Raw genomic sequence first — 26531 nt, 5'->3', positions numbered from 1 at the left:
CATACAGTAAAATAAGCTAGAGAAGAAAATGTTATTAACTAAATCGTAGCGAAGAGAAGATATATTTACCATCCATTAAGTGGAACATCATAAAAACCTTCCCTCTCATCATCTTGTTTAGAAAGTTGATGAGGACGAGGGAGAGGAGGAGTTGGTCTTGCTGTCTTAGAGATGGCAGAGGTGGAAGAAATGTATAAGTGGTCCCATGCTATTGTTCAAGGGTCAACTGTACTTTTTATTTCTTCTGCTTGGGATACAGTGTGTTTCTGCATATTTGGATTGGTATCTTTAATCTGTCCTAGAAAAACCTTGGCCATTACGTCAAAATTGCCTCTCTAGTCCTTCTTTCTAGGACCTCTGTTAGACTCATATGCAACCTTCTTTTTCCACACTTTGTGTCTTTTAATAGTCATTTAATATTTTTCATCGCTTTATTTCTCTGTACTGCATTCTGATCACTTTTTTTTTCATAATTCTTATCAGGTCAGCAATTCTTTCTTCAGCTATATACATCTGTAGTTTAATCCATTGATTGAGTTTTCCATTTAAATGATTTTATATTGTTGATTTTGTTTTTCTACAAGTTCTCTTTGGCTAGTTTACAGATGTTTCTGGTCACTTTTTAAAAGTCTTTTTTTGTTCATTTTAAAATTCCATATTTTATTACATAAAATATTTTACATATAGTAATATTCTATATTTGAGAATACTAGGTATTTGGTAATTGAGGGTGTAATTGTTTTTTTTTTATTTCTGACGACTCATTTATATTGTTTTGTTTTCTTGTGTTCTGAGAAAAAATTTTTGTGAGCTTACTTTTAATTAAATTTAACTTACAGTAATATTGAGGACTTAAATTGAGAGCTTTTCTCTTCTCCGAGAAGATTTGCATTTTTTGTGTCCTTGAAGCTGTGTCCAGACCTGCTTGGGAGCAGGACTAACCTGGGATTACTTCCTCTGAGGATCTTGGCTTACTGCATATGTCAGGCTTAGCTACCCACCATGTGAGGGACCCAGTGCTCAGTCTTGGCAGCACCTGCTTTTTACTCAGAGCAACCCCGACTTGTATGTGTGCTTTACAGGCAACTTACTGTTTTGATTTCTATCTTGTATCTCACTTCCTTCCTTCCTTCCTTCCTTCCTTCCTTCCTTCCTTCCTTCCTTCCTTCCTTCCTTCCATGTATGTATGTATGTATGTGCACCTTTTGGGGACACTTTCTTTGCTTTTTTGGTGGTCAGAAATGCAGTATAAGGTTTGCTTGTTGTATTTATCCAGGATCTTGTTATATTATAGTGGGATGACCTAGCAGAGTATAGGTAGATGTTCTAGTTCCTTGTTTTCTTTCACTTACGGCTAACTTAGACCTGATTGTCTGTTAGACCTGGAACTGCTGTACTCTTTGTTTATGGGACATAGTGGTCCCCTAATACCCAGTGACATTTCACATTCTACCTTATCATCTTTTTTTACTGGATGAATTCCCCTGAGGTCATTGACCAGAGGTGTATCTTCAAATTATAGTACTTAATAGCTAAGTGACTGCTTTTAAAATAAACAAATTAGACCCCATATTTGAATATTCAATTCCTTTAAAATATATATTTTCAGTTAACAGATAACATTTACATTATTTATTTATTTAAAGAAAAAACAGAACTCTTTTTTCTTCAACATAATGTTGCCATCATTTGGTTCCTCAAAACCAGGCTTGAGTCTTATTTTCTTTTTATACCCAGTCACACCTACCATGTAATAAACTTTCCTGGAATTGAATTCCAGATGACTTGACGGAGATTTGGGTATGGCATTTAGGAAATTTCCAAAATAGTTTTTTGTTGTTGTTTGTTTTTTTTGAGTTGGAGTCTCCCTCAGTCGCCCAGACTGGAGTGCAGTGGCTGCTCCCGGCCACCGCAGCCTCCACCTGCTGGGCTCCTGCGACCCTTCCGCCTCAGCCTTCCGAGTAGCCGGAATTACAGGCACGCGCTACCACGGCCGGCTAATTTTCTGATTTATTGTAGAGATGAGGTCTTGCCTGCCCAGGCGGGTCTCGAACCCGCAGACTCAGGCAATCCACTCACCTCAGCCTCCCAAAGGCGCGGGATTATAGGCTGAGCCACCAAGCCCGGCTCCAAATAGCTTTTCAAATCTCTTGATAGGTCAGTCTTTAATTAGTAGAGCAAGTTATTTGGTTTAAATTATATATCCAAATCATGGACTTTAGGGATACTTTCTGAAAATGGATTCCTTGTCCTGGTTCTAATCATTGGTACCGCATCTTTTCCCACATTGTTGTTGAGCAGCTGCTGTAATTACATGAGAGAGTCTCACAAGGACGGAGAGTGGAAATAGAACTGAATTTTGCTTGGTGTTAATCAAGGCGGTCTTGAGTGTTTTTGCCTCATCTGGATAGAGACTATTGAAACTATTGAAAGAAATGTGTAAGGCACTAAACATTTCCCAGTGAATAGTGTAAGAGGGTCTTTGAATGTGAAACATTTCCTACTTTTCTCTTTTAAAAATAACCTCACAAAACAAGTCAAAATCTCTTAGGGCAATTGCAGAGCTTTTTGTATCAACAAATAGTGATAGGACATTTTGTGGAAGGTTATGCGTCTGTTCATTGCTTAGGTACATAAAGACATGCCAATAAAGAACATATCACCTGCCTTTTATTTACTTTTGAGTGACTGCTCTATCTTTAATCTTGCCTAGTGCCCTCATCCCCTTGGTTATATATACCAAAAGAAAATCTGATGAGAATTATGTAGGCCACCAGCCTTAACTTCACAAATGAGAGAAAGAGAACTTACCTAGGGAATCACATCTCTGTTCCGATGAGAAATGCCTGATTGGTTGAAATGTAATGTTGAATGGGTGAATAGCAAAGGGCATATGGGATTTTAGGGGCCAACTGCATGCTTTCTAAAACTCAGCATGTAAGGCATATCCTTCAAACACAAAGAGGCCCTCCGCTGGTTATCGGCCTGAGACTTGCAAGGCAAGAATGACCAGAATCCATATGTTTAGGATGGTTTCTGTAAAAACCATGTCCTCTTGACTTCTAAGACCCTATTAAGAAAAGAAAAGCCGGGCTCAGTGGCTCAGCCTGTAATCCTGCGCCTTTGGGAGGCTGAGGTGAGTGGATTGCCTGAGCCCGCGGGTTTGAGACCCGCCTGGGCAACTGGGCGAGACCTCATCTCTACAATAAATCAAAAAATGAGCCGGCCGTGATAGCAGGCACCTGTAGTTCCAGCTACTTGGAAGGCTGAGGCGGAAGGATCGCCAGAGCCCAGCAGGTCGAGGCTGCGGTGGCCGGGAGCAGCCACTGCACTCCAGTCTGGGTGACAGAGTGAGACAAAGAAAAGAAAAATCTAAGAGCTACAGCAGGTGAGGTTACTTAGGGTATAAATGATTTCCATAAGCTTGGGAATATATAGCAGGACGTTTCTTGAGAGTGTGGCCTGAAGGAATTAGGACATGTGCCAGGTCTGACTGCCCTCTGCATATGCTTCCCATCCCATACTATTTTTTATGAAATCTCTCCTCAAACTCTGTCTGAAAATATCATCTTTGGGAAGAATGCAGTTAACTCCTTCATTCAGAGGTATAAGTCACCGATAAACTTATGGGTTTTCTCCTCCTGTTTTTTTTTTGAGTCAGTCTTACTCTGTTACCCAGGCAGGAGTGCAGTGGCACACTCATGGCCACCGCCACCCCAACTTGCTGGGTTCAGGTGATCCTTCTGCCTCAGCCTTCCAAGTAGCTGAAACCACAGGTATGTACCACCATGCCTGGCTAATTTTTTGATTTATTGTAGAAACAAGGTCTCGCCAAGTTTCCCAGGTTAGTCTCGAACCCCTGGGCTCAGGCAGTTCTCTCGTCTCTGCCTCCCAAAGTGCTGGGATTATAGACGTGACCTACTGCACCTGGCTCTCTTCCGGGCTTTTAACTGAGGATAATCTTTAAGTCATTGCAATGCAGCCCCAGTTGTGTAATAGCATGTATATCTACTGGATGGTGGAAGTTACCTTTAGGAAAAGATGGGGGAGTGCTAGGTGTATTTTAGAGCTGTAATGCTTTTCCTGTGATGTGGGTAACATCCTTAGCTGTTGGCGCCCATGATTAAATAGATGAGACTCATGGTGGACTTTATCCAGCTTTCTTGATAAGGCTTTGTAGACAGAGCAGAAAGCCTGTATACTTCATCTTTTTTTGTTTTTTTTGAGTTGGAGTCTCACTCTATCACCCAGACTGGAGTGCTGTGGCCGCTCCCGGCCACCGCAGCCTCGACCTGCTGGGCTCCAACGATCCTTCCGCCTCAGCCTTCCAAGTAGCTGGAACTACAGGCACATGCTACCACACCTACCTAATTTTTTTTTTTTCATTTATTGTAGAGATGAGGTCTCACCAAGTTGCCCAGGCGGATCTCGAACCCGCAGACTCAGGCAATCCACTCACCTCAGCCTCCCAAAGCGTGGGATTACAGGCTGAGCCACTGAGTACGGCTACTTCATCTTTATATCATTTGTTTTTAATTCAATGCCTGGTGTGAGGTAGGAGCTCTGTAAGTATGGTAATGGACGTTAGCCTGGGACCTGCCAACAGGGCTAGGGTGCCTGGGAAGGAGAAAGAAAGAGGCACACAGACAAGTGCTCATGTGGAGCCACTGGGAAGCCAAACACCAACATTGATGAGATACCATTTTTCCTTTTGTGAAAAAAGTGACTTTTTTGTTTCTCATTTTTATTTCTTCTTGCTTCTCAGATTTCTGCTTCTGCTTCATCTTAGGCCCTCATCTTTGGTCCAGGTATTGTAGGCCTTGTGCTCTAACTTATGAATACATTCCCCACTTCCCTGTATGTCCCTGAGAGGCCAACCGGATCAAGACCCAATGACAACTCTTCTCCCTCCACATCTTGTGCTTTTATCTGCCTTGGGTTATCAGGACACAGCTGGAAGCTTTGTTCCACCATGGAGCTTTTGCTGAGGACAGTTTGTGCTGCTCTATTAATCTGTCCTCCAAGCTCCGGCTCCCCAAATGGCAAATTTCCAGATGCACTACATTCATATTATTCTAGGGAAAAAAGCAAAAAACAAACCTTAAATGCCTCTTGAAGGGGAGGAGAAACGGAGAAGTCATTGCTTTAATGACATTTGGACATCAGTGTGGTTTGGCTCAGGTTCTGTAGCCATACCATAATGAGTCTTTATTTAGGCAAACATCCACAGAGAAATTAATCAAGGAGGGACAAAAGTTAAGCATCCATCTTAGGGACCTGGCAAATTCTGCTTTACATGTGGAGGTAAAGTTGAAGGTGCTTGTTCATAACCAAAGGATTCTGCATCTGAACGAGGGTATTAGGCCTGGTGCCACTGTGTTATAGCAGAGCCGGATCAAGTGATGCACCATGTCTGGAGAGAGGAGTATTGACTGCATTCTCCTTCCCTATTCCAGCAGACACTGAGAACTTGCATCCACGCCATCTATGTCCCATCATATATTTCTTTTTCTTAATTTTTAAATTTTATTTTAACAATGTGGGGTACAATTCAGGATTAGGTTTACAAGTGGACATTGTACAGGTAAAGTTTGGGCCTCCCTTTGGTTCCCACTTTGCCTGGTTTGAGGTCAGGTATCCTTATTGCCCATCAGATATTTCTACCTGGGAACAAGAGGATGCTATGCAAAATCTAAATGTTTCTTGTACCTGGTTTGTAGCTAAGAAAGGTTATTGGGCCTTCATGATGTGTCCTCAGCCTGAATCCTCCTACTTACTTAAAAGCCCTTTATCCCAAATGTCTACAGTACCAGTCATAATGATACCTTTTCATGTTCATTTGTTTAGATATGCCACACTTCTGCCTGCCGTTGGCAACCCTCCTGGACTAGGCTGCTTTTGTTAATCACATGGATGTTGTGAGTATTATGTTCACAAGTGGATGTAGAGAAGATATTTTGATTGAACTATAAATCCTCACCACATGAGCTACTCATGCTTAGCAAAAATATATTAAACCATCGTGATCTGGAGTTTCATTAATCTCAGGGATTATGCTGTTTGTTCGTTGGTTAAATACCATGGTTTCAGTATCTTCCCCTAATCATATCAACTTTTTATGAAAGAACTTTCAACACAAAGCTGTTCCCTAGAATATTTTGTCATGAAGGTAGTTGTTGATCTTAATTTGCGATCATGAATTCATTTAATCTCATATGCTTTTATGTTACAGCTTTCTTAATGTTGGCAGCATGGAAGTGCTTCAAATAGCTTTGAGGCCTAGTCTCGTGTATTTGTTCACTGAAGATAAGCAGCGATTTCTGGTTTTATTTTATCTTATGAATGAAGTCTAAATAACCTCCATAGTCGTACTGGCAGGACCAAGTTAAAATATGAGACGAGAAAGAGGGAGGGAAAAACAGGAAAGAAAGAAAGAAAGAAGGAAGGAAAGAAAAAGTGAGCAAGTATGAGAATGCTAAAGAGAAGGGAGAGAAGAAAGAGAAGCATCTTGGGAAGGTGATTTAACTCACTCATTACTGCAGTGCTATAAGTCTCCTGCATAATAATTTATAAGCCCAGAGTTGGAAAGGGCCATCCTCCAGCCCCCAAAAGGAAGCATATGTGTGGACCTGTGTGGGCCAGTCAGTGCCACTTCTCTCCTCCCTGTGTTTGATGGTCAAAGGATGGGAAAATTGTCAGAGCCTGGGATGACCAGAGAGCTGGGTCTTAAGTTGGCCTCCTGTCTGAGTCTTCAAGTCACACAGAAAATTTTTTGCGGGGGTGGGGGGTGGGGTGGGGTAGGGGTGGGAATAAAAGTTAAAAATGGAATGAGAGCCCAGAAAGAATGGATGATGAAAATGCTTCTTTTAGAGAGAGAACATCTCAGAAAAATCCACAGAATCACAGAATTGTAGATAGCATTCTCAAAGATCATTTTAGTTTTGTCTTTGTGCTTTGTAGATGGGTAAACTAAGTCCAAGAGAGGGAAGAGACGTGCTCAAGTAAGGGACTGAGCAAAGCCAGGTATCATGGGTTCTTTCCATACTGTCATGCTCCCCCGCCACTTTTTTTTTTTTTAAGAAACAATCATAGGCAAGTCAAGACTGGTTGCACAGAATCAAATTAAATGGGGCAGAGTTTCTTTCACTGAACTCTTGAAGAAGAGCCATGCCTAGAATGAAGTTTGTTTTTCTGAGACCTTGAAAATGTGAGATTTCCAGGGCCATGCTAAACTCCCTGCCTACAGCAAATAGAAGCCACATTCCAGATGAAACCCTGGAGCCTGATACAGACTTACATTCAGAGGGCTCGTGAGTAAATGGACTCACCTTCCAAGTACCATTATTTGATTTCTGTTTGGGCAAAAAGAAAGGGACATGGAAATGTATATAGGCTAATGACATGATTAACATGTCATCAACATGTCGAACATGATTCCATGTGTCCTCTCTCCAGGGAAGGGGTTAGATGCAACTTGAATTTCTCAATCCCTGGCAGCTTTAGTGAGTATGGGGGGAAAACCCCGTGTTCTGGCAGCCTCTCTTTTCTGCAGATGGAAATAAACTCATTGGCAGCTACATGCCAAGAAGAAGAAAGGCTTGGAAACTCTTTTAGAGCTACTTAGCAAGGAGAGTTAGTACTAAAGACTGGGGACAACTTATTTCCATTTTACAGATGTGCAGTTTATTAGCTGTGCTTGGTCCCACCCCACTGAATTAGGCTTCCACTCTCAGTAGCTTGTTGAAAGAATTGCTGGGGCTCTGCTTCATTGCTCCTTGGCAAGCAGTTTAGTAGAATGCTTCAGTAGCAAGTGCCAAGACGGAATGCTGAGATTTAGGATTTAGTCTGCTCAAAGCCCCTCAGTTTATGTGAACTGATGCTTTTACTGATTTACTTATTTAAAAATTATTTTCTATGGTACATTCCCTTGTATTGATGGAACAAGAGCAATTATGGATTAGGGACAGTACTGCTTATTTAGTTACTTTTTGTGGTTTTCTTTTTACTGAGAGTTCTGGATCCCTAGTAACTTAAGTGGCTCACAGCCTCTCATTTCTGTGCACATCTGAGTTGCTTTCTCTTTTGTGAGACATAACAAGATTTAAAGGGTCCAAAGGTTCTTATTCAGGAAGGTGACTGGGGATAGAGAGAATCTGAATTGCAACGTAGAATTGGGAAACGGCTATGTGGTCAGTTGAGTGAGGTGCATGAATGCACAGTTTCATTGACAATCATGAGTCTTAGCACCTTTCCCTTCCCCTCCCTTTGGATTCTGGAAAGGAAGTCAGTATAGCCAGAATAAATCTGTTTCATTTTGAGACCATAACTAGACATTGCTGTTGATTTTTCTTCTCTTTGGGAACTCTTAGAGAATATTTTTGGGAACCATGCAGACTGGGCTTCTTTCAAGAGTGTCAGAACCACGAAGCTGAAATACATTCAAATATTGTTCTGTGAGGGTTAGTTCTAGATATATTGCTGTAGGATTAACAGAACTTCTTGGGGCACTTGCTTCAGTTGGCTTTGACTTTTTGTAGGGTGCTGCTCTTTGCTGGAAACAGAGAAAAGGAGGTTGGGAGAATGTTATTTCTACCATTAGTGTGCTTCAATTTCAGTATGGAGATGCATGGATGGAATGTGGGGAAGTTGAAAGAGTAAAATAAGAAAAATCCATTCCGCAAATATTTATCGAATGCTTAGTTGGTACCAGACACTGGAGATACAATAATGAACAAAACAGTCCCTGCTCTCTGGGGCATATGTTATACTAAGGGAAGAGGGAAAACAAATATGTTTCTGGTGGTGAAAAGTGCTATGCAAAAATAATTAAATGAAGGAATGAAGGTAAGAAAGAGAAAGGAAGACAAAAGAAGAGAAGGAAGGAGAAAGAAAGAAGAAAGAAAGAAAGGAAGAAGGAAGGGAAGGGAGAAAAGGCGTGAAGGAAGAAAGGGAAGAAGGAAGGAAGGGAGAGAGGGAAGGAGAGAAGGGAGGGAGGGAGGAAAGAGGGGGAAGGGAAGACAGGAAAGAAGGGAGGGAGGGAGGAAGGAAGGGAGGGAGAGAAGAAGGGAGGGAAGAGAAGGAAGGAGGGAGGCAGGGAGGAAAGAAGGAAGGAAGGAGGGAAGGGAAGAAAGAGAGAAGGGAGGGAGGAGGGACAGAAGGAAAGGGAGGAAGAAAGGGAAGGGGAAGGAGGAAGGGAGGTAAAGAGGAGGGGAGGGAAGGGAAAGAAGGAAGGAAGGAAGCAAGGAAGGGAAGGAAGGGCAGGAGGAAGAGCAAACCAAGCAGGGAAGGGGCTAGAGAATGCTGGGGGTGCTATTTTATGAATTGTGGCCGGGAAAGGCATTTCTGATGAGGGGGTGTTGGGGCAGAGACCTGACAGGAGGGAGACAGCCCTGGATATGAGCTGGAAAAGGACGAGGCAGAGTACTCAGGTGAGAGTCAGCTTCCCCCTGCAGCCCTTCCCTGAAGGCACATCTCACTTCCCTGGCTTATTCTGATTTATAAGTGGGATATTAACATTTTTACCCTAATTTTATGAAGTAGCTACTATTACCTGAGAATTATGCATAGAATGTACCTTATTAAAGCAGTTGTTATTGTGGTTAAGCACTAAATTTATCTTATTTCTATTACATGGAATTTTTTTTTTTTTTTTAGAAAGCCATAAAATGTCTCCAACCCACCAAACTCTTTATGGCTTCTAAGGTATTTGTAGACACAGAAAACTATTCCTTGGGGGATGGGAATGCTTACATAAATGTAGAGTTGTTTTACTGCCCCGCAATTCAGAGCACTGGAGAGTATTAGTCTGAAATAAGAGCAGGTTTGCTTGGGGATAGATTTGCATCCCTGATATAACTTGAAGTTGTGCCAGCAACCCAATCCTCTCATAGCATATGATGTGGCAGAGGGAAAAGCTGGTATAAGAGGAGGCAAAAGAATGCACTGGTTTTGCATTAGCCAAGTCTGGAAGCAAGCCAGGATCCATCTTGAAACCATCTAGTCAATCTGGATTGTCAGTCACTATCTACCAGCCCAGAGCTACTCAATCAAGATCTTTGGGGTTGGCCTGTTGGAATAAACAGTAACGAAGCTGGCAATGTTAAAAATATGCTAAATTTAAAAAATAATGTTTTTAAACCAAAGTTATTTCAGAGTCAAAGAATATATTCACAGCGACCATCAGTTCTTTGAAGATTGTACCCAGTTGTATCTGATTTTTCCAGGATCCCTTTGTAATGTCCATTGCAAACATTTTTCTTTTGGTAAATTTTGAGAGTTCTTTTAGGTTAAAAAGGTATTGGTTGGTGAGTTTTGTGTGACTTTAAATATGTATATGTATGAATAAATATGTATTTTTCTCAAACTATTTCTGTGGAGGCTTAAAACACTTTTAAAGAAAGAATGAAGAAACATCAGAAATCAAATAAGAGATAATTTACTAAGAACCAGAGCTGATATCTTATATCAATTTAGGGGGACATTTTTCTTGGTTCTCCCTGCCATCCCTCCATACCCCAGACTGGGGGAGGTGCCCCTCCTTTGAGTTTCCCAAGTATGGTACCCATACCTCAATCATAGAAATCACTGCCTGTTAATTCAGTATCTTTCCATGGCTTTCTGGAAGGCTGGCCCCGTCCTTGAGCTCAAGATCACCATCAGCTTGGCTATGCCCGACATATAATAGGATCGCCTCTGTTTATTGAATACATAGAGGAATGAATGAGTTATTAAGATTTATGTCTGCTTCAGTACTTTCTGGTAACCAAAGCAAAAAAGAAAAATGAAATGCACTGGATTCACAGTTTCATATGCATTTAATTCTAGAGAGAATATTACTGCAGAAGATACCGTTTTTTTTTCCTTGATGCTAAGTGCCTGAAAGTATTTACCTGATGAAACATGGTATAAAGGCTGTGAGTTTCACAAGAAATGTTATTTTCAATACTTCATAAGCTACCAGTGCCCTAGATTAAATGAAAGAATTAATGTGGCTTTTGGTAGAAGCTTATAGCTGGAGGCCAACTCCAGCTTCTAGAGATTTTGGGTCTTCATTAGCTTCTTAGCAGATTCACTGTTAGAACTTCTCTTTCCTGGATGGCAATGGGTCCGTGAGCCATCTCATTTTATGCCTCTGTATTTTATTTTTGAGACTGCAACTATCTAATAGATATTCTACTAAAAGATTTATTGTGCTCACAGGCTGAGGCATTAAGTGAACTGTGTGAATTAAAAGAAAACATTCAATAGGAAACAAATTGTGAGATGCTATAGTTAGTTTAGGTTTGGCAGCATACCCTAGCAGGGTAAGGCTTCTCCACATTCTGCAGAAACATTTGCCCTTGATGACTTATAGGCTTTACGAGAAAATTATTCTGTGAAGGCAAATGTGAATACAAAGGTGAAAATAAGCTAATGAATAACTGCTTAATTAAAAAAATGTTTTTAACTGGCTTCTTCTATAAAGAGGGAACAGTGCTAAGAAGCACAAAGATGTAGTTGCTGAAGGAAAGAAGATTGATTTTTGCTGTGTGTGTACCGGCTGAGATAGAAAAGGACAGAGAGGAAAATTAAAAATCTTTTGATCCAGTAAAAATAATTCTTTATTTAAATGTTTTTGATGGGTGCATTTTCTTTTAAGTTGTATAATTAATTAGTAGAGAAAGGCAGGGAGTAGTAGTGTTCTGAATCCCAAGGCAGTCTAAGGAGAGAGTAAAGGCAACAGACATTCTCTAGCATCTACTATTTCCTAGGTATCTTGTAAAGAGTGTTAGGTAGTTTTCTTTTTCTCAAACTCTTGTGGTAATCTTGTGAGTCAAAGAGGGGGAACTGGATGAGTGAGGCTAAATAAATTGTTAAAGTCATACGAGTTAGTGTGTATATCAAAGCCAGGATTGAATCGACCTAAGTGTGCTCCAAAGCCCAGGATGCTGTTATTTTATTTTTAAGATACTTCAGTGGTTTCCTGTTTGCAAGTAAGGGACCCACAGGGGCTTCAGAGCTGTTACAAGGGGTTCGTTTAAGGGCACATCTAGCATTATCTATACACAGGAAAATATGTATCTCTCAAATATACATATGGCTCTATTTAAAAAGTATGTAGCCATTTTAAGATTTGCCAAGTAAAAAATGTATTTAAAAACATTGCATCTAGAATATAAACAAGAGCTGAGATTTTTCTATATTTTGTGTGATGGAACTCACATGCTTAGAAGCAAACTCTGCATAGCAGATGCTCAATAAATATTTGTGCATACAAGAGTAAAATAATCATTATAGTTCTTTAGATATTACATGATTTATTTAATCAAATTTCTATTAACAGACATTTAAATTGCTGTTTTTTCATAGACAACACATAATATACTACAAATTAGTCCCCATACATATATCTTTTCATCTTATAAGGAAATATTCTATTATATCATAAATGACTAGAAGTCAACTTGCTGTTCAAAGGAATGCATAGTTTAAATTTTAGCACAATCTTTCTGAGACAGTTTGGCACAATGTATCAATGACATTAACTCTAATACCATGTAAAATGATCTGTTTCACTTCAACCTGGCTAACATTAGTAGTTAATCTTTTCACTCTTTATAAAATATCATTAAATTCCCAAATTCAGAAGGCTTATTGCTTCCTCTAAATTTCTATTTATTCTTCATAGAAGCTTGAACAATATAGTGTAGCTTCCTTCCTCCTGAGTTGAGGGAGTATGTGTGGTGAATTTATTCAGTGAAATTAGTTTTTTTTTAAAAACCCAAATTATGAATTATATACTTTCTTTGCATCCCTGCTCGAATGTATGGATTCAGTCTCTTGTCGTTGGTCAAAACGTGCTTAGCGGGGAGAAATAAATCTAGAATTAGTTGCACGTTATTAGCAAATGGAATCTAACCACTTGATGAGAAACCATGGATACTTTGTGAAACCAAATCTAACCTTTGCAGGAGTTATCTGCTATTGAGAACGTGTGATCTCTTGTTCTAAGTCCATCTGGCCAGTTCTAATGAATACAACATGTTCATGCTGGCTGTTGAGGACGCAGAGAAGAAGCGACTGACCTTGATCTTTGTCACATAAGCAGATGTGGAGGGGAAAAATCCATGTGTAACCAACAGATCTTTCTATCTAGCAAATAAAGGAAAGAGCACTGGCCTTTTGCATAGGTTTTCAGCAGAGGATTTTAAGAATGCACGGAAGCCTGTGTCCGGTACTCTCCAAACCATGTTAGCACCTTGTATTTTCTAAAATCATGTTCTCTTCTCTCTTATGCACATGTAAAAACTGTCTAAACAGTATATTCCTCTTTTTGCTTTGGTTACCAGGAGGTTTAGAACCAAATATAAATCTTACTAACTCATTCCTTCATGTATTCAATAAACAAACATGGAGACCCTGTTACATATAAGTACTGTGAAAGGACCTGGCAATTCTGAACTCAAGGACACAGTGTCAGCTTTCCAGCAAAGTGGTTAGAGTTCCAACGCTGGAAGCAATGGTTTATTGGCTCCTGGAGTCCCTTGGATGCTTGCCCTGGAAGGGGAGAGCCCAGCTTTTCCCATGGAACATAACCCTTCTCCACGAAGCTTATTAGCACTAGAAAGGAGGCAGCTCATTTTCCTCTCAGGTGTAGACAAAGACTGCTGTTGTCCAAGGGCGAAGGGCCTTTGGTGACTTGATTAGCACACAGCCTGGCCTGTGCTGATTCTCAGATGGAGACCATCAGATAGAATCTGTCGCCTCATTAGGTTGACACTCTTCCTGCCCCTTCTTGTAATCATGTCACTGGAGCACTTAATAATTTTAGGTAAATGCTGTAAGCATACACTTAGGAGGTAACCCAGGGTCAGTGGTGACAGATGCTCAAAAGGCAATTCTTTTCTCATTCCCTGTGCTGTTTAAAATATCTCATGCAAAGAGGTATAATAACTGGGCAAGTGCAAGTATTAGAAGAGCAGAATAGCAGCAATATAAGTATTGTTTCAATCTCTCGTTCAAATTTGCAGTTTTTCAAATCAAGGGGGCAATGAAATAAATTGGTGATTGCTGTGCAATTAAAAAAGAGAGCAGAATTATTCTAGAAAAGAGAAGGCAGAGCAGAGCCCTTAAGCATTTGGTGGTATATAATATGGACTATGTTTGTTAACTCCTCCCCATTTCCAGTGATATGTCTTGTATTGGTTCAATATAAGGAATTAGGTTAGACTATAAGAAGAACTTCCTAGACACTGGAAAAGCCCAGGAGTAGGAAGTAGGAAAAGATGGCTCACCATCCCCCCGCTTCTATTTCAATAGGAGGCAGTTACTTTCTTTCTGGAAATTGTATTCAAGAAGTGGCTTATTGGAACTGGGCATGGCAGCTCACGCCTGTAATCCCTGCACTTTGGGAGGCTGAGGTGGGTGGTTGTTGAGCTCAGGAGTTTGAGACAAGCTTGGGCAACATAGCAAGACCCTGTCTCTACAAAAAATAAAAAAATTAACCAGACATGGTGACCTGTACCTGTAGTCCCAGCTACTTGGGATGCTGAGGTGGAAGGATCACCTGAGCCCAGAAAGCCAAGGCTGTGGTCAGCCGTGATCATCGTGGTCACGCCATTGCATGCTAGCCTGGGTGGTTGAGTGAGACCTCCAACTCAAAAAAAAAAAAAAAAAAAAAGGTGGTTGATTGGGCTGATATCAGGCTGTGTGCGAACTCATAAAAGTACATCACCTGCTCTCCAAGGACCATGTGGCTATGGCTGGAATTAGACAGTAGTTCTGGATTTCCTAGATAACACGGTGTGGTAGGGAGAGACTGAGGACAGTAACCATTTGACTTGCTGCCTGCATGTAACACCATCTTCTCTTGGGTCAGTGATGGGGATCCCAAGCAATGAGTGAGCTTGTGATTCAGTGCTTCACAGGATGTGGGCTCCCCTTATAGAACTAAAATGTGGGACATATCTTCAGGGCAGAACTGGTTGGAGGCGGCAGGGTGACAAGCCTTCTTTCTGTCCCCGTGGTTCTCTGACATTGATCAGTACCATTTCTTTGATGTGTGAGGCCCAGGAAAGGTAAACAGGAGAAGTTCGATGGACAACTGATTTGAACAGGAATCAGGGGTGTCCAGCCAGGGGACAGGCTGCTGAGCCCTTGGTCCTCAGGGACTCAGCTAGATCTGACTCACACCTGATGGGCCATGAGGGCCAATGTCCCGCCCATACTCTTAGGTTCAAATAACTTAAAACTAATCCTTGCTTTTAGAATACTTCTGTAGCATTGGTGTTTTATTCCCCATACTGTCTGAAATAAGGTTTTTCCTCACTTTTGTGAGTGGGTGACCAAGAAAATGCCATTTTGGAATCTGTAACATGTTACTTTAGTGAAATCCAACATCGTAGTACAAATTCTTTCTCCATTCTTGAATTTCATTTTTTTTCAGAAGGAGCTCTTTCTCCATTTGTCTTATCTTTGATCATGAGCTAAGCATAAAATGAGAGAGAACTGCAGTCTGCAAAAATAAACACTGTAGAAGTGATGGCCAAAACATAAAGGAAACTATGCTGTCAGTTTCCGTCCTGCAAATTTAATTTTATTTATGGAAACAAATATGTGTTTGGTACCTACTTTGTGCTATTGGTACTGGTGCATAGCAGTAAAATAAAGTTCCTGTCCTCGTGGGGCTTGCCTTCTATGACGGAGACCAACAAATAAGCAATGCAAGTAATATTAAATGATGAAAAAAGAAATAGAACAGAGTAAGTGGATAGTGACCAAGAAGGTAGTGTTGTTTTAGATAAGGTGGTTGGGGTAAGCCTTTCTGACTCAGTGACATTTGGGTAGAGAGTTGAATGAATCCAGGGAGTAAACCATGTGACTGTCTGGGGTGCAATCATGCCAGGGAATGGAAACAGTGTGTGCAAAGGTCCTGGGGCAGGGCCAAAATGCATGTCCACATTGAGTAGGGAGGAGAGAGAGGTCAGAGAGGTAGCCAGGGTTTGTTATGTTGACTTGCCATGAAAGGAAGAAGGCTTGCTGTCCCTGTCCTGCAGTTTTTGAGCACTTTCGCATGACCAGTCAAGTTATAACCATCTCAAAAACCTTGTTGAACACGTTTGCTGGTTTAATTGCACAGACATGTTGGCCCTGACAGTCCATCAATAAAGGAATTTAAAGGGAATGTGCAAAGTAATTTAAATTTCTGCAATAAGTTCATAAGGCTTATCACCAGAGACTTCATTTTATTTGGATGTTGTCTTTTAAATGAATAAATAAGCTGATTAGAGGCTTTTTGCCTATGTATTAAATAGTAATACACGAACTAGGTAGAAATGCAAATATTATAAAAAGTTATTTAGTGAAAGTAGGTCTCTTGTGTCTCCCAATACTTCTTTCTAGAAGCAACTACTGTTAGCAGATTGTTGGGTACATTTCTAGAACTCCTCTCCCTATAAAAAGTACACTCGGTAGCTCAGCCTGTAATCCCACGCCTTTGGGATGCTGAGGTGAGTAGATTGCCTGAGCCCGTGGGTTCGAGACCCACCTGGGCAGCAAGACCTCATCTCTACAGTAAATCAAAAATCAGCCGGGCGTGGTAGCACATGCCTGTAATTCCAGCTACTTGGAAGGCTGTGGCAGAAGGATCGCTGGAGCCCAGTAGGTAGAGGCTGCGGTGGCCAGGAGCGTGCCACTGCACTCCAATCTGGGCAACACAGTGAGACTCCAACTCAAAAAAAAAAAAGGAAAACCCTTGTACAGTCTTCTTTTTGTACATTATTAGATGTATTAATAGAAAAAATTCCTGAAATGAATTGGAGGCAAAAGGGAACTGTATATTTTAAATTTTGATAGATATTGCCAAATTGTATCTACACCCCACCATGACTGAGTGTCCCATTTTCTCATATTCTCACCAACATGGAGTGTTATTGTTTGTTTGTATTTGCAATATAACAGAAAAATTCTATTTTATTGTAGTTTCATTTGCATTTCTCTCCAGGGAAGCTGAATTCAGTATTGTCAATATTGTCAATGGACAATATTGTATTTTGATGAAGGAATGTTGTCTGTGTTACCCTGATTCTTTGTCATTTGTTGTGACCTCTTGAAAAATCTAATATATGGTTAATTTTATAAATAGTCCCATGTGCTTTTTAAAAAAAGATAAGGACATGAATTCTGTTCATAGGGAGTAGGATTTTATAAGTATTTTTTTAGATGAATCATATTGGTCGGGTTGATCACACCATTTGTGGATACATAGGAGGCAGTTACTTTCTTTCTGGAAATTGGATTCAAGAAGTGGCTTTTCCACTCTGACTGTGGATTTTTTCATCTACCCCTAGAGTTTTCAACTTTTTCTTTCATTTTTTTTTTTTTGAGTTGGAGTCTCACTCTGTCACCCAGACTGGAGTACAGTGGCCGCTCCCGGACCCCACAGCCTCGACCTGCTGGGCTCCGGCGATCCTTCCGCCTCAGCCTTCCATGTAGCCAGAATTACAGGCATGTGCTACCATGCCCAGCTGATTTTTTTATTTATTGTAGAGATGAGGTCTTGCTGCCCAGGCGGGTCTCGAACCCGCGGGCTCAGGCAATCCACTCACCTCAGCCTCCCAAAGGCACGGGATTACAGGCTGAACCACCGAGCCCGGCTTTTCTTTCTATTTTTATAGGATGTGTTATTTAGATACATAATAGTTATTTCTTCTTGCTGCATTGTAAACATAAATTGTTCCTTTATTTTTATTTTTATTTTTTTTGAGGTGGAGTCTCACTCTGTCGCCCAGATTGGAGTGCAGTGGCCGCTCCCAGCCACCGCAGCCTTGACCTGCTGGGCTCTGGCGATCCTTCCGCCTTAGCCTTCCAAGTAGCTGGAACTACAGGCGCACGCTACCACGCCCGGCTAATTATTATTATTATCTTTTGATTTGTTATAGAGATGAGGTCTCGCCAAGTTGCCCAGGCAGGTCTCGAACCCGCGGGCTCAGGCAATCCTACTCACCTCAGCCTCCCAAAGTGCGGGATTACAGGCTAAGCCACCAAGCCTGGCTGATGAATCAGATTTGTAAACCCAGTTAACATTTTGTATGCTAAGTGAATTTGATATGTCCATAGTTTTGAATTACTGATATATTTGAATTTATTTCTGCCGTGTTATTTTGTATTCATTATATAAAATCTTTCTTTTTTGCTATTAAAAAATGTTCTGCCTTCTGTTGGATTATCAAGTTTTCTCTTACTTTTCCTCTTCCCTGTACCTAATTGGAAGCTGGGTTAGTTTCCTAGGGCTGCTGTAACAAAGCAATACAGATTTGGTGACTCAGAACAATGGAAATGTATTGTTCCATAGATCTGGATGCTAGAAATCTGAAATCAAGGTGTCAGCAGGGCCATGCTTCCTCTAAAGCCTGTAGAGAAACTGTTCTTTGCCTCGTTCTAGCTTCTGGCGGCTTGCTGGCAGTCTTTGGCATTCCTTGGTTTGTAGCTGCCTACCTCCATTCTTGTCTGCACAGTGAGTTAGCAGCTGCTGGAGAGAAAATAGTGCTGATTGGAATTGTCACAGCCATACAGTTGTAATCGTTAACTAACGTCTTTACATCCCGCTTGGTCTGTTATGATTCACCTTACAGACTTCTCTATATGCAACCCTAATGCATGTTAAAAACCTCTGGACAGTCTTTAAAAATTACCCTTAGCCGGGCTTGGTGGCTCAGCCTGTAATCCCGCGCTTTGGGAGGCTGAGGTGAGTGGATTGCCTGAGCCCACGGGTTCGAGACCCGTCTGGGCAACTTGGCGAGACCTCATCTCTACAATAAAATAAAAAAATCAGCTGGGTGTGGTAGCGCATGCCTGTAATTCCAGCTACTCGGAAGGCTGAGGCAGAAGGATCGCCGGAGCCCAGCAGGTCGAGGCTGTGGTGTCCTGGAGCGGCCACTGCACTCGTCTGGGCGACAGAGTGAGACTCCAACTCAAAAAAAACCCAAAAAACCCCTGATTGAATTGCAGGTTATTGGTAAGCTGCCTGGGATATGAGTGAAAGAAGTTAGGAAGGAGAAGGGGATTGGAGGGTGGCAGCCAGATATTACATTAGGAAACAATCCTTAAAACTCAACTTTTTGCCCCTTTCTTTCATGTTTATTGTACACAATGCTTATCAATCCCTTTCCCCATACCTTTTTCTTATTTCCTGTTCTTTTTTTTTTTTTAAGAGATAGGGTCTCACTATGTTGCCCAGGCTGGTTGGAAATTCCTGGGCTCAGGTGATACTCCAGCATTGGCTTCCTAAGTAGCTGGGTCTACAGGTGTGCACAGCACCTGGTTTACTGCCTTCTTTTGGACTAACTAAATATTTTTTAATCTACTTATTTTCTTCTTTACCTGACTATAAGCTCCATATCTTAATTATATTATTTGGGGACTATCTTTGTTTTTAAAAATTAATAAACTTTCAACTTTAAATTAGTTATAGGTATATAGAAAAGTTGAAAAGGTAACTCCCATGCAAGCTCCCATGTAACCCACACCTAGTTTCTACTATTATTAACATCTTACACTAGTATGGTACATCTCTCACAGTTAATGATCCAATAATAATATATTATTGTTTACTAACATCCGTATGTATTTAGATTTTCTTAGTTATTCCCTTCTGTACTTTATCTGTCCCAGGATCCCATCTAGGATACCACATTACATTTATGGACTACCCTGATTTTATATTCATAAATCCATTTATTTCCCAGCAAATTTAACTTAATTGGTAGCTTTCTATTGTATAAAACAGGAATATGAACACACTTTAATTCCTCTTTGTTTTGCCTTCCTAACTTCTTGGCTAGTGGTATGTAAATTTTGGTTTCAACTTGTTTTCAGGACTATAAATAACAATGGGTTTATGATCTGTACAAGGATCTTCAATACTGGCAGTTTTTCTTGATCTTCCTGTGCTGAGGATGTGAGGAAAATTGCAAGACTGCACCACCAAGCTTTGGCTGTCCTATTTGAAAAGTTTAGAAATTATATTCTAAAATTACAAAGTGATGCAAGAAGAAAAAAAATCACCCTACCCTCACCCCAAAAGAATGGCACAGGAAATTAACTGTGTGTGATGATACCTTGTCTCTTCAATCTCAGCAGTTCTAGACTCAGGTCTCTCCTTCCAGTCATCTCTTTTGAGGAGCATAAAGACAAAATCAGCACGAGAGGCAGTAAATACCCCCCCAGAGTTTAATTGTTTTTTAAATTGCAATTATAACTAACTAAATGCTAAGATGTGAACAGCTGCACAAGGATATTGAACAGATTTCTTAGCATCATCTCCACTTTTGGTATTACTTTTAAAAGGCTAGCTTATGGTAATAGTGAGGGATTGTTTTAAGTCTCACATTAGAAATGGAAAACCAACCTGGAAATTGACAAAACTAGATTTCCCTGGTTTTACTGTCTAAGCCACTCATTGTCCCTTCAGCCAGTGGGCAGTCACACACCCGGCATGACTAGGTGCCTAACAGTGGTCAGCAGGCCCTGAGAAGGGGAGATCAGTTCAACTTGGGCAAAGAGGGATTCTTTCATTCAACAGGCATCTAATAAACTTTGACTGTGTACCCATCACCGTGTTAGAACAGGAACCCCAGGGTGAATTTTAAGTTATGACTTCTGCCTCGAAGGAGCTCAGAGTATGGCAGGGGAAATGGACTGGTTTATCAGTGGCTGGAGTCTGTTACAGGGGTGGCAAACTATGGTCCATGAGCCAAATCCAGCCTTCCACCTGTTTCTGTATGACTCAGAAGCTAAGAATAATCTTTACAGAGCAGAAAGGAAACAGGGATGGTGATGGGGTTTCCTGACTGCTTTTTTTTTTTTTTTATATTTCTGGCTAAAGTGGAAACTCTTTCTGGCCCTTTAGATAAAGGACTAGTCTTTGGTGGGTTAGAGTCATGGAATATTCATGAGCCTACAGGAACATGGAGGGACAGTTAAATCTCACTGGGGAAATGAGAGAAGTCACCCCAGAAGAGAAGGAACAATAGTAACAAACATCTAATTTCTCTTTCACTTGTATGCCTTCAGATATACCAGTTTTCATGTCTTCCACCACTGAATTTTATCTTCTTTGAAGATTTAGTTGTTCTTTCAACTATTCATTATAAAACATGGTGTCAACTGCTCTACTTGTCACTGTCTATTGGTAGTGTTCCTCTTTGCCTTTTTTTTTTAAGGCATGGTTTGTTAAAATGGAATCTATGGATGGGGCTTCAGGGCTTCTGAGAACCCTTTAAATTGAAAGCGAACAGATCCATATGTGTATTTTTCTTAAAAGGGGGAGGTTTATGTCTTTCTTTAGATTCTTTAAGAGGCCTATCATTTGAAAACTTTTTTTTTTTTTTAGTTGGAGTCTCACTTTGTAGACCAGGTTGAAATGCAGTGATCCTTCTGCCTATCTCCTGAGTAGCTGGGACAACAGGTGCACATCACCACACCCCGCTAATTTTTAAATTTTTGTCAAGAAGAGATCTTGCTCTGTTGCCTAGGCTGGTCTTGAACTCCTGGACTCAAGCAGTCCTCTCGCTTTGGTCTCACAAAGTAACAGGATTACAGGTGTGAGCCAGCGTGCCCAGCCTCATTTGAAAACTTTGAGAAGCTCTGTTTTTAAAGTGGGCTTCTCAAAATCAAAATCAGTACCACAGATGGTGGATTCTGACTGGTGCGGAATTGAGCAGAGGGATTATGACTTCCCTTCTGTTAGTCCTGGTCAGGTTTCCAATAGCTTCATTCATTGATTGGGCATTTAGTGGGAAACTCCTCTCCAAGTACTGTCCTGTGTGCTTGGACTATAGGTGCAGCTGCTCTCTTTAGGAGTCACAAGGGATATCACAGGATATTCACCTGGACGCTCAAGAGAGCAGGGTTCTAGAGAAAGATTAAGGTACTGAAAAAGGGGTGAGAGAAAAGAGAAGCGCAGTGCAATGCATTGGGGTGCTTCATTGTGCTGACACCTTCCGAAAAGCCTGAAGAACAACATCCACCTCTTCTGTGACTTCTGCAAGAAGGTTGCAAGGAGAGGCCAGGCTCCCTCCCATCTCCCTTTTCATACTGGTAAAACTTTGGCCCATGAGGAGCTAACATTATGCTGTCTCCCTTCAAGTTGGTATCCTCTGCTGCCTCAGGGTCTGCTTAGGAAGCACCATGGTGTGGTATTCTGTTCAACCCCCAAACAAAGGCAGAACCTAGTGAAAGTGGGAGTACCAATCGAAATAAAGTGAAATAAGTGTAGTGCTTTAAGGAGTTTGGGGTATACAAGTTTTGTTTCTAGTAGTAGGGGAGGCAGACCCCTGAAGAAGTATCAGGTGACAATATGGGGGCAATGACCTTCTGGGCAGAGAAAACACATGACCAAAGGTGAATATGCAAGATGATAGGGTTTGCAAACCATGGAGGGGAAGAAGACAGTTCTGCTGAGACTGTGTATTCATCCTCCCATCTGTGCATACATCTGACATCTGTTAACCTCCTATTCTGTGTCAATGGTGATAGAATGAGTAAACAAAAGCAGATATGGTCCCTTCCCTCTAAGAGCTTAAAATCCAGGGCAGGAGACAGATAGTAATCCCATAATCATATTAGCACAAAATTGCAGTGGTAAAATTGCAGTGGTGAGAAGTGCTCATAGGAGAATGAAGCGCACACTGTGCTGTGAGAGCCTTGATTAGGTGGAGTTAGACATTGTAGGGAGGCTGCAGAAGGCTCTCAAGTCACAGTGGCTCGTGCATTGAGATAGGAAGGATGTGTGTGAGTTAAGAGGAAGGGAGGAAAGACTCTATCTAGGTCAGGGGACACCGTATCTAAAGGCTCTGCAGTTGGGTGGACCATGACTTAATATGAACCTCAGAGAGACGGCTGGTGTGCTCAGAGCCAACAGAACATTTGGGAGAAAGGCCAGACAGGGGTGAGGCAGTAGGCCAGCACCATGCCAGGCAGCGTGAGAGAGGTTCACTTTTCTCTGAGGAGCAGTGGAAATCTTTTGGAAGCGTTTTTGTAGATCAGTGTTGTAATCAGGTTAGAGATAATTTGGAAGGCCCAGTCAAGAGGACTCCCAGATATTGAAGATCCTCTCAGCTTTAGACTGTCTTGCCTGGATTATGGCTATTGGGACCACTCCTGTGGAACCCACATATTAATAGTCCCAGGGATGTGTGAAGGAATAGCAACTCTAGGAACATTCTTGTAGTAACAAACAATAGGTGTGAAGAAGCTGTGGAGCTAGAAGACCATCATACTTATCTGCTAAAGCATTTTCCAAACACTGTGGAGTCTTTTATAAATTATTATTATTTTTTTCTAGCAAAATTGTCAGATATGGCAAGAAACTTGAGGATGCACATGGAAAGTTCTAGAACTGAATGGAGAATACAGACCCCCTTCTGAGGCCTCAGCTCTCCAGTGGTGATGATCTGGTGAAAGGCTCCCTCCAACACAGTCTTGTGCTAAAACTCCAGTATAGAAGATGTATAACCCCAGGTTCTCAGGGGTTCTCCCAGAGGATTGGCTTAAATTCTCTTTGTTCCTTTCTATGCCCAAGAACCCATTGCCTACTCTGCTTCTATGAGGGTTAGAGATAGTTGTATGGCAAAAAAACCTCTACACATTCAAAATAACAACAGCCAAAATGAAACAGAAAGCAAAGTAGAAACCCCACGGTGAAACAATTTCAGAAAGAGCTATTATCAGTCCAACTACCAAGCTACCTTTGTCTATGATAAACAGAAAACCCAAGTCATTAACCCAGGAGAAGGTATCTCTAAAGGGCAGGTTTTCTGCCTCTTGAAAATCTTAAAGAGGAATTTAAATAAATTCTTGTTTGACAGGAATTTATTTATGTATTGTGATTACTGCCAATCAGAGCAAATTGTGTGATGCCTAAGTGTGACTGCAGCAAGCTCTGGTATTGGTTAGGCAGGCTTGTCTGATTACAGATTTATGCATATGAGCCAGTGTGTTTGTGTTTTGAGGGTGTATATATAGCTGAAGGAGGCTATGGTCATATGCTCTGAACTATGGGTTGTTTCAATTTTTCTTGTTTTCAGGATATCTCAAGATGACTGCAGGAGCTGATCTCTCTTGACCCATTTGCCTGCCAATGCAATATTCAAGAAATCATAGGGGACTATCCATTCCAGCGCTTCCTGTTTGCTGGAATGCTCTGCATTTTCCTTTCTGAACTAAGCAGCTGCATGTGAAAATTGATTTAACATGTCAAATCTTGAATATTCCTTCTAAAAGCTTTTAGGTGAACCCTTGCTTAGTAATTCTAAACTGTGTTACATCTTCCCAAGGAAAAGAAATGTGGGACTTCACAGTTGGATTTGGACAAATTGGAAGCTTTTAGGAGAGAGTCATAAAAGTGATTAAGGACTAGAGGGAGTGACTGAACAGAGATTAAAAGAGTAGAATTTGGATCTTTGCCAAACTACAGATGTAGGGGGAGCAGAAGGCAAAATACTTTAAGAATGATAAAATGTTGGGGAAGGAAGAAGTGCTGTTTTAAGGCTCTTAACCTCTTTTTAGATTAAGGACCTGAAAAGGTCATGGGCATAGACCTTTTGCAAATCCAATAATAGCTCTGACCCTCTCTTTAGAAGAATGTTGAGACTCACTCACTCTTGGCCTGTCTCTCTTTCTCACACTCTAGTCTCTAGACATGTGGTATTACCATACTTGTCTGAAATGGCCAGCTCTTTTGATTTTTCAAGAGAAGTTAAAAATATAGATTTTTATGTGAATTTTTTTTTACTAAAAAAACCCAGTATTGGCCAAATTAAATACCTCTGTGGTCTATGTGAGCTTCCAGATTGCCAGTTTGCTTCCTCTTGGAGTGCTGAGGAAGGCTGGATGCAATTGCTGGCATGTACAAAAGGAGTGCTGGGCTGACTTGTAGAGTAGGATTATGGGATGGTGGCCAACACGTACGCTGCTGACCTTCTGCAGCCTGCAGCCTTACTGAGCAAACTGTAGAAACCAAATATATAACTTGGGAGGGTGAGAGATGCCATGGAAAAGTAGAGGGGGCTGTGTGACAGACTACCAAGGAGAACTAATTTAAGGGGAAGAGGACGTGGAGGGGCCTCCGAGAAAGCAGTTAAACTGAGACCTGAAAGATACGTAGTACATGGACAGGGAAGGGAGAAGGAAGAACATTCTGGGCATTCAGAGTTAAGCAAGAAGAACCCGTGAGCTAGAAGGAACTTGAGAAACTATGTGCCTTCATATGTTATTGTCTTCATTTTATAGGTAAAAACAAAGCTCAAACCAAAAAACTAAGGCTTAGGAAGTAAGATTTCCATGAATTAATTTTGTGTGATATGCTGCCTTTCCCATTCTTAGTTTATTCCACATAAATTAGTTTCCTCTAGTACTCAGCCTAACTCCTACACACACACACACACACACACACACACACACACACACGTGTTGTCTGCATGGTCATTGCTGATCCTATTCATTTTAGCTGCTTTTTCAAACATTCAAGTTACATTTGTTAAAATAACTACTGAAGGAAATTCCCTACAGGAGGTACAAAGGAAGAACCTGCCTTTGAGGGGTCTGTGTTCTAAGACGCCAGCGAAGACTTGCACACTATTCACTAGAATGTATCACATGCAACATAGAGCAGGTTTCACAATTAAATTGTTTTTGCACTCCTCCCTTGTGCTTTACTTCCCATATGTAATCTCCTCTGTCCCTGATTATAGGAGAACAGGAGTAGATCTTGAACTCTCCTTCCTCAGAAGGAAATATCCATGGATCAATCCATGGGTCAATCCTTCCCTTTCTTTCTCTTCATGTAACCTCTAAAGAGCTTATAAGAGCCTTGTGATCTCCATCCCTGGTCCTGCTCCATAGAGACTACCTTCCTCTCTCTCTTCTGATAGCTGTTTCTTTTCTAAATAATGTGTGTTTCTTGTCTCATTAGGTTTAAATGATATCCAAGACTTTTTATTATATCAAAGGGCTCTGGTTAAATTAATAGTAACTCTTCACATTATTATAATTCTGCAGTTTTGTCCCTGATCACCCAACGATGTGCTGTGTTCACATACCCATTTCTTGTGTAGCTTCTCATTGTACCTGGAGGTTATTATTGCTTGAGCACATGTAAAAAATAATTGCTGTGAGCAGCCTGGAGCCCTGAGTCCTCTTGCTTTAACGTGGCCCGGTTGTGCTGTATGCTTGCTGTGAAGTTGATGTGCTGGTCTTCCCCTTTGTGGTGGTTCTTTGCTCTAAACTTTTTTTTTTTTTTTTTTGAGTTGGAGTCTCACTCTGTCACCCAGACTGGAGTGCAGTGGCCGCTCCCGGCCACCGCAGCCTCGACCGCTGGGCTCTGGTGATCCTTCCGCCTCAGCCTTTCAAGTGGCTGGAACTACAGGCATGCGCTACCACGCCCGGCTCATTTTGATTTATTGTAGAGATGAGGTCTCGCCAAGTTGCCCAGGCAGGTCTCGAACCTGCGGGCTCAGGCAGTCCACTCACTTCAGCCTCCCAAAGGCGTGGGA

General features: G+C 41.3%; 1 protein-coding gene across 1 annotated transcript in view; it reads left to right on the top strand.

The window, feature by feature from the left end:
• LOC103256759 (ly6/PLAUR domain-containing protein 6B) overlaps nt 1–26531 on the top strand; it is a 114965-nt gene that overhangs the window by 6266 nt on the left and 82168 nt on the right. The window contains exon 2 of the mRNA XM_008054519.2: nt 5848–5918. Coding sequence (XP_008052710.1) covers nt 5914–5918 — 5 coding nt within the window. The 5' untranslated portion in view covers nt 5848–5913. The remainder of the gene's footprint in view (nt 1–5847; nt 5919–26531) is intronic.

This window comes from Carlito syrichta, unplaced genomic scaffold (assembly GCF_000164805.1).
Source record: "Carlito syrichta isolate Samal-C Ts95f unplaced genomic scaffold, Tarsius_syrichta-2.0.1 Scaffold295780, whole genome shotgun sequence".
Taxonomy (NCBI): domain Eukaryota; kingdom Metazoa; phylum Chordata; class Mammalia; order Primates; family Tarsiidae; genus Carlito; species Carlito syrichta.
The sequence above is the reverse complement of the archived record's forward strand: the minus strand, read 5'-3'. Positions and strand labels throughout refer to the sequence as shown.